At 39.3% G+C, this 14,522-nt stretch overlaps 1 protein-coding gene across 1 annotated transcript in view; it reads right to left on the reverse strand.

Moving 5' to 3' along the window:
* Positions 1 to 1,078: 1,078 nt before the first annotated feature.
* Positions 1,079 to 14,522, reverse strand: part of LOC139741892 (cyclin-H-like) — a 37,839-nt gene continuing 24,395 nt past the window's right edge. Inside the window, exon 11 of the mRNA XM_071652466.1 lies at positions 1,079 to 1,467. Within this exon, the coding sequence (XP_071508567.1) occupies positions 1,426 to 1,467 (42 nt within the window). The 3' untranslated portion in view covers positions 1,079 to 1,425. The remainder of the gene's footprint in view (positions 1,468 to 14,522) is intronic.

Below are 14,522 nucleotides of genomic sequence, written 5' to 3' on the forward strand. Positions count from 1 at the left end.
TGGATGAATAGGAGAGCATGTATTTGGGGATTTAAGGACTTTAACTTGACTTTGACCCATTCATACATTTATGCATTGAGTAATTTTCATGGTACCGGTATGGAGAAAAAGTGCAATTTCTGTACTGAATAGTAAATAGTTACCATGTTCATCTGGCCTTTGACCCTAAAATTCATAAGATAATCACTTTCAGGTAGAACATGCATAAATATGCAGTAAGTTTACAATAAATTGAGCCACTTCCGAGATATGGAGGAAAAAGTTAGTTCAGCACTTTCACTTGATCTTTGACCTTTTGACCTTTGAGGCAAAAAAAAAAGAAAAAGAAAAAAAAAAACTCTCCTGAGAATTTCTATTAGGTTACACATGCATACACCAAGTGTAAACAAAAATGATAATCCTGCTGGCATTGCATGAACATGAGGGAAATAGTAAAATTTTGAAGTGTTGCACTTGGCCTTTGACCCCTGACCTTTGACCCCATGAACCCTACATTCTCTAGATAATCACTGCCAGTCAGTACATGTATATACTATGTTCCACGAAGATACCTTGAACAATTTTCTAATTTACACAGAAAAAAAAGAAGTTTTAATACTTTTACTTGACCTTTTGACCTTTGGCCTTTGACCTCATGACCCAATCTTTCACCAGAGAATCTAAATTAAGTAATACATGTATACACTAAGTTTCAAGAAAATATCTTCTGGCATTGCATAGATATGGTGGAAATAGTGAAATTTTATGTACAGTATTTGACCTTGACCTTTTGACCTTTGACCTTGAGCACGTGCACCCAAAAGTTGATAGGCACAACTTCACCCCCTAATACACATACATGCCAAGTTTCATTAGGATACCTCAACAGGTTTTGATAGTTACCTTGTCCACAAAATTCATTATGGACGGACGGAAAGACGGACGGACGGACGGACGGACGGAAGGAAGGACGGACGGACGGACGGACGGACAACCTGAAAACATAATGCCTCCGGCACCACTTCGTGGCGGAGGCATAAAAACAGAACATCAATTTTCAAAAGTAGAGCCTCTAAAACAACACAAAATGACTAGGTATGGGTAAATTTCTTGTCTGATTGTCATTCAGGCACAGCTGTCATCCAACAACGCGTCTTGACCAGGAGTACTCAATTATACCTTCAAAGGGAGGTGAATGTGATAACTTTCTCCTCTCTACTTGAAACTACCCTGTAAAATGTTCGGTGCAGACTCCAACCTCCAGTTGCCCTCTCAATAGCCAATGCCACTGTGCTCTCAATAGCCAATGCCACTGTGCTCAAACCTAACGGAAGCACGTAGAAAGTCTGTAGAGGCAAATGAGCAGGAAACAAATGCGATGATTTACCACAGAAAGCTGATTTATTGCTGCGGCTCCAGAGCACCGTTTGGAAGAGTTTGAGGCGTTCAAATGTTCATCAAAAGTTCTCTCTCCTTCCGTTTCATTTCCTGTTGGAAGTATCAGAAAACACAGCAAGAAAGAAAAGTATTAACTCATTTGAGCAAGAGTTTTTCAAACCCCACAAAACAGGAAAAACATGTGTTCATCATCCTATGTTTTTAGAAAATAAACATGCTATAGATCAATTGATCAATGACCCTATTGAACTACCAAACTTTCAAAAACCCAGTGACGTCAATACAGAATATAGACTCTCACTTCTACAGTATTTCATACAGAATCTCAAATATCTGGAGTGTAAGACTACAAGTCTAAAATGTAAAGTTATGAATGTGATGCTCTACCATTTTTACTTCCTGAAAATTGTTTCTGAAAATACTGGACCATCTGTCTATTTATCTCTCATAGCAATCTGCAAACATTCACAAATCAAAGTAGTATACATTTTACTCTTACAAAATTTCAAGCACACCCAACAAAGAGCAAGCAGCTTGCAAAGTAATCCACAATGCACAAACCTGCTACATGTACATCTTCAATCACCCTGATACAAGATCAAAGCAAGCACTCCGCACATTGTCCCAAAATGCACAAACATTTCATTTGTGCATTTTCATTGACCAAGACTCACATCATTCATGCAACTATTTACAACGCAACTGTGAAATGAGTCACTAAATCTCCCTTCGGCAAAAAGACATAAACGTCTTGTTAAAGCTAACTAGATGTTTGTTGTTTCAAACAAGAGAAGCAAAGAAGTGTTCAATATTGCTATACAATTTCAATCTGTCTGGTCAGCACTCTACAAACTCTGCAAGGATAATTATGAACAGATATCTACAGAAAGACAAAGGTAGAATTGATCAGTCAGGGGCAGAGTCAGGAATTCCATAAAGGGGAGGCGCCTTTACAAAATTAAAGGGTGTGTACAGTTCTGGTCAAGGTGAGGATTTAGCATTCAACGTTTTGCGAGATATTCAGATACCACTCTATGAGATGGCAAAGAGCATGCAATTCTAAGGGTTATCAAAAGTTTATTTGATGAAAATCGGTTTTGAAATGGCTGATATCAAAAAAATAAGGTGAAACAAAGAGATCCTAATAAAAGGCATGGCCTGCCGCCTTTTATTATTATCACTTTTTCGGTTATCTCAGCCATTTGAAAACCAATTTTCATCAAATAAATGTTGAATTCATCTTAAAAATAAATGTTCTTTCATAAGAGGTTTCTCATTATCTTACTTAGGAATGTTCAAAACATTAATCCCCACCTCAACCAATACTGTACAGTCCCTTTAAAGGGGAGGGCACATGCCCCCATTATTTTCTTTTTCTTTTTTTCTTTTTTAAACAAAAATAAAGAGGGGGCGTGCGCCCAGTGCGACCCCCTCTGGATCCACCACTGTCAGTAGTCCCAGTGACCCACTTTTGACTATCTGTCTTCCCACAAGCAACAATAAAAAATGAAAGAAAAAAAAACACATCAAAACAGTCCTGCCAAGGTTATCAAGGGCAGACTTTTGTTCTGACTTCGCAGATTCAAGGCAAGAAAAGATAGAAAATAAATCACTATCATGAATACCTAACTTCTGTAAACGTTGTGTCAATAACAAACTCTTTCAATAGAAAGAAAGTCCTTGCATTCTAACCTCCCTAACAAAGTACACTGCAAATGACAAAAGAAGAAGAAAAAGAAAAAAAAAAGTTTAAGACGCCTCCCCCATCCCCTCCCCCATAACTATTGAATAGTTGAACAGAGGGAATGGATATTGTATAAAGCAACAAGAGTAACAATGCTTTCTTAGGAGATCACATTTTAGCGCATGGCATTTGAAAGAGCGTACAAGGCAATATCATTTTCAAAGGCATTGTGCTATACAAAGCAATACACCCCCACAACACTTTACAATGGCCATCATAGGTGTTTTCTCTCTATTAATGAGGTAAAGTACTGTGTCATGGAGATCTAATCTATGTATTACATATTTCATGATCATGGTATTTTGCACAGATCAGGACTAAAAAGAAAAAAAAAATCTGCATGTGCTTTGAATTCATACACAAAAACCACAGCCACGGAAAGAAAAGTTGGCATGATCCCTTCATAAGAAGCAAAGTTAGGAATTTCCCACCTTGATAGCAATATGATTATTTTTGCATGTCGGCCTGTAACATTTGTGAAAATAAAACCACTGCTACATATCTCCCTGAGGATCATTCGGCAGACACTGAAATTACTATGAACTGCAAAGTGGGCTATTTTGAGGCAATATGCAAGACATCTACATTTCCAGGTGCTGGCCAAACTACAATGACTGTAGAATAAAAGTTTTAATAGGTAGCTTTGCTTGTTTGTTTGTTTGTTACCATAGGACCAACAGCTGTTAAGTTTTCCACCTAAGATCCAGGCAATGTTGTAGCAAAATCAGTCCATCCTCAACGGGTTAAGGGGTGGTAGTACTTTAAATTGTCTATGGATGAATTACAAATGGGAATTCCTTAGTGAAAACTTTGCTTTCCGCTCTTTGAAAGTTCAATGTCAGAATGGAAACCACACACTTTGATAGAAATAAAAAAAAATCATACAACCATAGTGCAGTTGCCTTGCTCTCGCAAGCCATATAAACAGATTGGACAAAATTGGAAAGCACACAAACCCTAAGTTTGCAGAAAGACTGCAGCAGGCAAAAACACTACACTGAATAGAAACACATCAGATTTAGACAATTCTACATTATGACTAGCATATAAATCTCAAATCAAATGCAGATAAAACATATCTCATTCACAGCCCAATGACATCAATAAGCTCATAAGACATGTACATGAGCATCTTGGTGATGTTAGCACTGTCCAACTCAGAGGAGATAAAAGTTTAACACATTTGCTGACATAACTCATCAATGATACTGGGGTCCATTTTATGAAAGTCTTATGAGAGACTTTTTTTGCTCACAAGACACACTTATGAGAGACTTCATGAAATGGATTTTACTTCTCTTTGAAAGTCTCACATAGCTACATATGAGCAACTTAGGCAATTCTGAGATTTATGTAAAGCCTTTTATGAGATGACTTCATGAAATGGACCCTAGGTCACTAAAATATCAAAGGGCCACTTTGAAACGTTGACGTTGAGTTCTCATGACATTTACAGCATCCACGATTTCTCTTTCTTCTCTGGGTTTTTCTTGGTTACACTGCGGGTTCCGAGGGTTCTGCGCTGATAACGTACTGGTATATGTAGTTCATAATGATATTGATTGTGACCTTTGCCTCATATAAATGATGGAATGGTTCAGTGTTCTGTCCTTCTCTCTTGACTACAAGACACCATGAATGAGGCACAGTCAGGCATGACGGAGTGGGCTTTCATGCATGTAATGATCCCACATTGGGTGTAGGGTATAGAAACTGTTGAGGGGGCTTTGGTGCACACTGTTTGGATATGGGCAAAGTACACTGCTGTGATTCGTGTACAACGAATGCAATCAACAACATACACAGTGGCAAAAGGAAATTTCGCAAACACATGTGGAGCTCAATGTTAAGTGGTACAAGACACATTTTTCAACAGTGGACTCAAAGTACATTACCATGGTAACAGCTCATTAAGTTATGTCAAAGTCATACAGATCAAACATCTTCTCTAGTTTAAAGCAATTCAAACGTTTGGCAAACATGTAGAGCTTAATGTAGAGTTCTTCTTCTTCTTCTTCAAAGTAAGTAAGGTCCACCATCTGGTGTATTTTCGCACTGTTTGGCGGGTCTGGTGTGGTGTATGTACAGTGCCGTATAAAATAACTACCACATGATAACTAAGTGCAGCTAAAAAACAGCATTCCCCTTCGAGTTGTGTAATAATTGTGTGTGTGTGTGTCCGTATAAAATAACTACCACATGATAACTAAGTGCAGCTAAAAAACAGCATTCCCCTTCGAGTTGTGTAATAATTGTGTGTGTGTGTGTATGTGTGTGTGTGTGTGTGTGTGTGTAAATAGAAGCTAAAAGTGCATTGCCATGATGGTATTACGACATATTATGGCACCAACTTTCAGGTAAAAGCCTTGGAGATTGAAATTCTCCTGATGTTTGTAAGCAATTGAGAAGAAATGTGGTGATTGTGATGTAAAAATGTGCAGAAGTTGGGCATATCTTTAAAGAGTGGAGTAAAGTACGTTGCCATGGTAACAGCACATGAGTAAATTTTCCATGGTGCCCCTTGATTGGATATCATTAAACTGAATTGTATCTCTCAAGGGGCATTCATGGAGGCCACCTGAATAAGTTGAACAATCCATTTCACATCCCCTACCCTCTGCGAATGATTACTGCCCGCTTCTATCCAAATCTGACCATGCATTTTACAGGAGAAGATGAAAGTGTCAATTCCTAACCCCCTACACAACTTGTTTTCCCTCACATGTGCCCGATTATGCCAACCTCTGCAAATTTTATAAACAACTTGTATTATATATCTCCGGGTATGTCTGAAAGAAAAATGACATGGTTTCATCACTTGCAGTTCTTGAAAGGAAGACTTTTGAAAATTATTCATTTGTTTATTATCCCCTACCCACAGAAATGATTACCAATAAGTTTGTTAAGACTGGATGATCAGTTTTAAAAAAAAGAGAGAGAAAAGATTAAAAAGTGTGTGAATGACATACAATGAATGACCCACAATGTGTAGTGCATGACAGTTGATAATAATTGCAATAGTCAAAATAATTCATGCACACTCTTGCCTGTGGTTAGCTAAAGAAAACTGGGGAAGTCATTTTCTCTGCTGGAATTCTGTAGATTAAGAAACTGTTGACTGCTAGTTTATGCTTGGTCTTTCTGCAAGTTCTTCTGCTATGGATAACTGACTGAACTACTAGTACATGCTGATTACCACCAGTCCTTGTCAAGCTTGTATGGCAGTACACATGTAGGTGTTATTCTTGGCATATAGGACCAAGCAAAAAGGAAAAATATTTTTTTCTGGAAAACAAAACTTGTATGTTGGTGCAAAAATTGATAAATAACTATACTTTACATGGCTATTCAAACGAAAAAAAAAAATCTTCATTTCACAAACATCTTCTTAGTGAAATGCAGAAAAAAGCAGTACATCCAACATGCTTCAAAATATCATTAAATTTACTGACTGTATAAGCGGACATTTTCGCACATTTTGCGCAACCAGAAGCTAGTGTGAAAATAAAAGCACACAAATGTTTCTGCATGCCATAATGACCTGATTCCGCAGAATTAAAAACATGCCAAATTAATCTTATACCCAGCTGAGCGCAAAATATCACTCACACTTTTACAGTATATAGCAGTTCTGTATCAAAGTGGCAGAAAATAACTGTACAATGCACTGTCACCTGGCCTATTAGCAAAGAATTGAAGAACGTCTAAGGCTACATTCATGTATGTCATCAGACAATCAGTGAGGAGTTAATTTGGCCTTCAACATATGCTTGCTGCAAAGAAGACATATAACATAACATGATAAAGTAGGACAGGACATGACACAACACAACACAACAACACACCACGTGACATGACATACGCCTACAAATGCACTGGCAATTGCACTGAATTTCTGTACAATTTGCTGCAAATTTGTTAATAAAAACTCAGATGGTTGCACTGCTCTCGATAGAGAAGTGTTAGTAAGTAGCACATATGAAAGATAAAAATATAAAATCATGCAACTTATACTAATCAACAATATTGTTTCCTTCACCATCCATCATTTCCAACTTCCAGAGCTGGGTCTCTCATCTCCTTTACTCACGATGTCGAGGGGAAAGTCCTGTGGTGTGGGAACTGGGAACAGGAACCTTGTGTAAATGCTGGGGCAGAATGCTCTACCCCCCCCCCCCCCCCCCACAGAGTCATCCCATGATACCGACACTCGGAAGTCCATAGAGCCCACCAGTTTGACATTAAAAAAAAGGTCCATGAGCCATACGGCCAACGAGTTATACAGCCCATGAGCTTGACACTAGGCAGATAAGGCCCATAAGTTCAACAAATAGGAAAATACAGCTCATAAATTTGACACTAGGCAAATAAGGCTCATGACTTTGACACTAGGTAAAAACAGCCAATGCGTTTGACAGATACAACATGGTCAGTCTCATGGGCCTTGTTTGCTTAGTGTCGAACTCATGGGCTGTATGACTCGTGGGCTGTATGATTCGTGGCGTGCACCCATTTGGTGTGCTGCATTGTATTTCAGGGAGGTTGTAAATCCCAAGATGATTCAAACCCTCTGGATGAAAGAATTCTGTCTGGTCACACTCCTTGGTCAGTCACCATCTGCAATTATAATGTGACATAGCTGGCTAAAGAGAAAAAATAGCTTAAAGTGTACCAATACCCCGAGTATTATGTTTGTTATATTTGTAGAATATACTTCACAACATTACCTCTGCAAAATGTTAGAATTTTTTGTCATTCCAATTCTTATTTATTGGGGTTTCAATCTATATAAATTTTAGAGAGTTTACAAAAACAACAACTTGAAATAGACGATTCTACTCATTCTTTCAATTGGACAATCGTGCTATCACTGCTATCACTATTTTTTTTTCTCTCCATATTTGTCTTGAACGATAATGATATGCAATGCCTAGATGTACTTTGATTCTAACTTACCGATTGACATGGAATCTTGATATCATTTGTAAAAATGTATGTGTATAGCTAGAATGCACACACATCAATACCGGTGCTTGCGGAGCAGAACTTAAATGCACGAAGCACAACTGCCGGACTTGTTAGAGATATGATCTGATTGATCAAAATATGTATACTTTCAGGGGCTATCACAGGTGAATTATGGCTGTTTTTGTGTATTCTAGCTGTACACAAATTTGATTTCCAGGGTATTGGTACACTTCAATGATTTGGAGAAAGGAAGGCAAAATCCCATACAACTGAAGATGTTCATCATGAGCAACAGGTGCAAGAAAACAATAGCCACAGTGTTCAGTGCCAGAAGTAGAGGGTTCTCATGAGGGACTCCCACAGAGAATAATGGCAGGAGGAATAAATCCCCAAGGATACTCCAAGAGGGACATGTCAACACAATGATCCTCCTTCAGACACAATGCTTCTGCATTATCATCTATCAATCCTGGTGTAGAGTTGTAAAATGAAGTGGGGCCGGGTTGGGGGTGGGGCAGCATATTGGGTGGGGAAGGGAATGGAAGGGAGGGAATGGGTTATATTTTGTTTTGAAAGCAACCTACAAAACTTCATCTCAAAACCAGATTCTGATTACTTCTCACATTCAGAGTAAGAAGAGCTCTCATTTAATATAGCCAATGTTTTAGTTGAGGCAAATGCAAAAAAAAAAAACCAACAACAACAACACAGGAACTTGGTAGGAATTGGAGTGTGACTTGCCATTCTACGTCACAATAGGCGCGGTCAGACTGGCAAAAGATCGAGAAGTTCAAGATCGCGATCTTTAAGATTTCGAAGTTTTGCCAGTGTGACCGCAAACTTCCCACATCACCAAGGGATTTTCCCCCCACCCCCTCCAAACTTCTCTATCTTTTGCCAGTGTCACCGCGAGAAACTGAAACTTCACGATCTTTGTCACATGACCAGTCCACCACCTGCTTGCAGGCAGTGTCTACGAAGCACGAGGCCATTGTCATGTGCAGGCATGCATTGTTACATCACAATCACCAGCCATCAGAAGGCGCGCTCTTTCTTCTTTGTCACACGCGTGCACCAATGACCCAAACTTCTTGATACAAAGATCGAGAAGTTTGGCTGCCAGTGTGCCCGCAAGACAAACGACCGGGAAGACTTCGCGATCTCAAACTTCTTGATCTTTTGCCAGTCTGACTGCGCCTAATATATATATATATATATATATATATATATATATATATATGATATTACTTTGATATGCCATCTTATACTCTCCAGGACACAGCCTTTTGTAGTTCTGCCACCACAATGACTTATTGGCTCATTTCCTGGGGATACAGACTGCTTTTCCTTGCATAAATTTTGCTGGTGCCAGGTATAAAAGGGGACTTATCCCAATCACATATGTGGATTTAGTGACTGCAGAATATGAGAATAACAGATCAGCAGATGCTTGGAAAAAAAATGTGACAATCTACTCTTAACCCGTTGAGGATGGACTGATTTTGCTACAACACGCATTTCCCATAGACCCCTGCCAGAGTATACTTGGGATTCGTCCTCAATGGGTTAAAGTTGGATTTGGATTTTTTTTTTTTTTTTTTTTTTTTTTTAAAGATTTGGCTAAAGATTTGGCTACATCCATGTGATGTCATTGCTGGATGAGAAGGCTACTGATGTCACAGTAGGGGACAAATACAAAGAAAATGTACATAGAATACCATAAAATTTATTTTCTCATGACAAGCACACATTCCTTTGACTTGCTTAATACTGACATATGTTAGGAATATCATTATTTCCTTCCTTCTGAAGGAGGTTAGAAAGGGCTTGTTCATTATGCTAGAAAAATGAAACTATGTGGAAACTCTCTATTTTCTTTGTACCATTCCCCTACTGAGACATCACATAATCATCATTGTAGCATTATTAAATCCAGTGATGACATAACATGGTTTTAACCAATACATTAACATTCATATGGGTAACTTTTGAACGGATCATCCAATTTTCCTCAAACTTCGCACGATGTGTTCTACTACAAATACATCTACATTCACTGACCCTGAATGAATTAAGGGTGAATTCCCCTTTAACCGCACCTTCAATTTTGATTGTTTTCAAATCTGCAACACAATGCATTCAATAAACTGGTAAATAAGACTACTGTCTGAGTTACTAGGAAGACATTAAATTTAGATGAAATGGACAGAGGAATGATCATCTCTAGCCCTTTTTACACTTGTGTTTCTTAACCCCAGACTTTCTCTGACCCAGGACTATCGTTAGTCCTGTACCAATTTTTTCAGCTTTTTACACTAGCCAATTAGTCCCGTACTATCTCTTGTCCGGGGCTAAGGAGAAAACTGACCTTTTTACACTCGTATTTCTTAGCCCCGGACTTTCCAAACCACATGAATATTCATGATTACGCTGTGCACTGTACACGTACACGCACGCACCGGCAGCACTTGATTACCTCGTTTCTGATTGGTCAGTGGGGGTCGCACTTCGTTTCCGTCGCTTAGCCCCAGATTATTTTTTCGTTCTGTTTACACTCACTTGCTTGGCACCGCAATTGTGGTGCTAGCACCACAATTGCGATGCTAACCCTGCTATTTTGCAGGGCCAGATAGTACCGGACTATCGGTGGGGCTAGCCCACTTTGGCAAAAACGAGTGTAAACAGAAAGTGGGCTAAGGATAGTCCCGTACAAACGGTGGGGCTAAGGCCCCCCCTTAGCCCCACCGTTGGTACGGGACTAAGCAAAAATTTACAAGTGTAAAAAGCCCTTCTGAGGCCTAAAGTGCGGCTGCATAAAAATAAAGCGCAAAAAACCCCCCAAAACTTCAAAGACAATACCTAAATGCAGGATGCAATCTTTCATTCTGCCATCAAGGGAAGGATTTTCAAACAGGAAATTAACCTCAAACTTATCATTGTGCCAAAATGGTGTCCAATAAAACACAAAAGGAATCCTGTTATACAGATCATTAAAAAAAGAAAGATATCCAGGTGACTCCAGTTTGGCAGATCCAGCTGTTTTAGCCATTGTTCCTGGCCGGTTTCCCCTTCTACATATGGATCCTTTTTAAAAGACAAAGTCTGCTTGCTAGCTAGCATGAGAAACTTGTGTATACATATTGTATTTGACCAAAAGATCGGTCTGTATCTGGTCGTCGGGGAAATGTTCCACGGAGACTGCGTCTCGTCTGGCTTCACGGATCCCCTCCTATACGGAGGAGAGCGATAATGTCAAAAAAATAAAAGACTCCTCCGGACAGATGGATCTTTCTGTCTAATATTGTATGTGATCTTTGGTTGACAGTTAACTACCTACACATCATCAATCTCTATAATGAAGATGGCAGCAATCATTATGCCATACAACAGCGCCCTCTTGAATCCCAGGTTTGTGTGCCTCTTAACCTGTTCCCTACTAGATTCTAAAATCTCTACAGATGTTGCCACAGGACCGATCAGGTTTCTGAAAAGTGGTGGGCTAAATCATTTTCCCCCTATCATGACGACAGGCGATTATTTACACACTCAAACATCACTTCTCCATACAATATTTCCTTACATAATAACCAGGAAAAAAAAGAAAATCAATGCAGACTGTAAGCTGTTTTATCTCTTTATGTGCTATGGTGTAAATCCCCTGTGTGCCACATTATTCTGAGACAGCAACATAGTCATGCTTACGGAATATATTCTATTTTTCAAATCTATGTAACTTTTTAAAATTTTGTTACCTTCACCAAGTAATGATCAAAGTTGTAGAGAAAGTCTCAAGCTTTGCTTTGATGTACTGTATACGCTGTTATTTTCGCGTCACAGACTTTTTCACTAGATGTTGCTTTCGCGAATTGACACCTACGCCATAAATCTAAATGTACTATTACTCTAGTGTCTGGTGACATTTTCGCGTGTTGTTAATTCGCAATCCAACTGTGATTCGCGAAATTCGCGAAAATAGCAGCTTATAGGGGATGGCTAGTAACTGATCAGTGGGAATCAGTGGGAATGCTGGAGGACGATTGTTCCAATCCTTGTGGGATTCATTTAAGAGTAATTATATACGACTTGTTGAGTGAAAATTATTTGCTTCAGAATGGTCTCATATTCAAGTAATGTGCAGTTTAATGTTTCCAGCTTAGCATGCCTGGTCAGTGACGGGGCATTAATCTGCACATTACTTGAACATGAGACCGTTCTGAAGCAAACAATTTTCACACAACAGTAGATATATAATATACTCTTAAATGAATCCCACAAGGATTGGAACAATCATCCCTCAGCATTCCCACTGATCGGTTACTAGCCATCCCCTTTATACAGTAAATTGTATGACAAATACACGTATATGATTATTTTTCTTTCAAATGACCAGTAGCTATATTATTGTAGAGGCATCACTTTCGCACAAAAAACAGTGACAGAAAGTTAGAATTTACTCGCAAACCCAGTAGGGAACACCACTTGATATTCAATCACCACATGAAATGCGAGCTACGTGTGACGGAAATGGAACCTCGAGAAACGCTTTCATTGTACTGTGGCATTTGGTGATTTATCGATCTGTTTGGGCGGGTTTATGCGTTTGAGCAGCATATGCGAACTTGGCACGCCGTCGACTGAGTCGGGCATGTGAACGTGGCAAATAAAGAGTTTTAAATGAAAGCTGTATGTCTACTGAAACCGTACAGTGGTGGGGAAAAGTTAATGTAAACTAGACAAACATCAAGTAAAGTTCAACCATTTGAGTACAACGTGGGCAGTCAGATGTCCTGCACAGTATGTCATTTTTTAGTGCCACTGCCAACATGTGATACAAGAGGCACAAAACAAGACAGCACTAATTACTCATATTTCTGTAAAGGAACAATCGATTCTGGACCTCTCATGGACAACTTCCAGCAGAAGTAAATCCCCTTTCACAAGTTTGAAAATAGAAATGTATTTTCACTGGTCTTAATATGTTTACTACAAGCAAGGAGTAATCTTAAAGCACAATGTAGGCACACTGAACTGAGACAACTATCTCTAACCCTAAAGGGGCCGGACTTTTTTGGCCATGCCCCCCCCCCCCCCCCCCCCCCCCCCCCCCGAGATCTCGGCCATCGGTGGTGCGATTGCGATGAAATTTTGCATGCGTGAGACCCGCGTCATGATCTACAAGATTGTGTCATAAGATTTTTTGAACAATCAATTTCTAATTTTAGTTAATTAATTATGCAAATTAAGCTCAAGATCATATTTTAGCCTAATTAAAAGCATTGAGAGTCTAATTTTTGATCTGTAAATATATTTTAGCATATTCAACAATTGTACATCACAAAAATTTCCATAACTCATTTCAATTCTTATGTATTTTATTGTTTTCAGAATTTCTTATGTATTTCATCGTTTTTCAACTTTTGTTTTTTTCTTTGTTTTTTCATTGGAAATTGTCACTGACCACTTTTCTACCATAATTAGCACAAAACTAATAAATGAAAGTGATTAATTGAAAAAATAATCAGGTTTTTATGACTTTCATGACAGATCACTGTTTTCCATAGGAAATGTACATAAAATCACAAAATTGTGCCCGTTTTGGGGCGACATTCCGTTACAAAAACGGGCGTGGCTTCGCAAAAGTATGCGTGGATGTCGCAAATTTGGTCTAAAAAGTTGCGCGAGGCCTTCTTGCGTCACAGAATTATAGCGCGAAACGTCGAGGGGAGGCGGATTCCTCTAGCACCCCGTTCAGAGTCCCACTTTGTCTAGCACAACCTCTAGAGGTTGTGCTGTGTTCACGCCAGATGATGGGGACTCTGAATGGTCACGGCGTAAGCATTTAGCACAAGTCTGGAGACGAGTCTGGCGTGAATGTCGTGCTAGACAGCCTAGCACGAGTCTAGCATAACCTCTAGAGGTTGTGCTGTGTTCACCCCAGATGAGGGGACTCTGAACGGTCTCGGCACAAACACGGAGCGAACATAGTCTGGTTTTCAGACCCTTTGCCAACTGTACTCCTTTTACAAAATGCACCCTCCGCGGATTTTGTTGCCGCCCTTAATAAAGTCACCGTTTTTGTCAAAGGGTAAGGCCCATCAGCTTAACCTGCTACTTCTTTTGTTGTTGGAAGCAGCAAATATTCTGAAAAGGAAATTAGTGTCAGAAAACAGTCTGAAAACCAAACTAGCGTAAACACAGCACATACTTCCACTGACCAGCACTGTTTGTGGAGTAAAAAAATACCCTTCCACTGATTTCCATAGAAATGTATGCGGACCTTACTCTAGACAACAAGGGGACTCTGAACGGGGGTCTCTCTTACCAGTAACCATCCACTGAGTTTGTATAAAGAATAGCTAGTTTTCATCTAGCATGTCCTCCAGAGGTCCTCCTAGACAGGGGGACTCTGAACGCGGTATAACATTCAATATGT

The sequence above is a fragment of the Diadema antillarum genome, unplaced genomic scaffold (assembly GCF_040938485.1).
Source record: "Diadema antillarum isolate AM-2024a unplaced genomic scaffold, OU_Dant_1.0 seq00000961_RagTag, whole genome shotgun sequence".
Lineage (NCBI taxonomy): Eukaryota > Metazoa > Echinodermata > Echinoidea > Diadematoida > Diadematidae > Diadema > Diadema antillarum.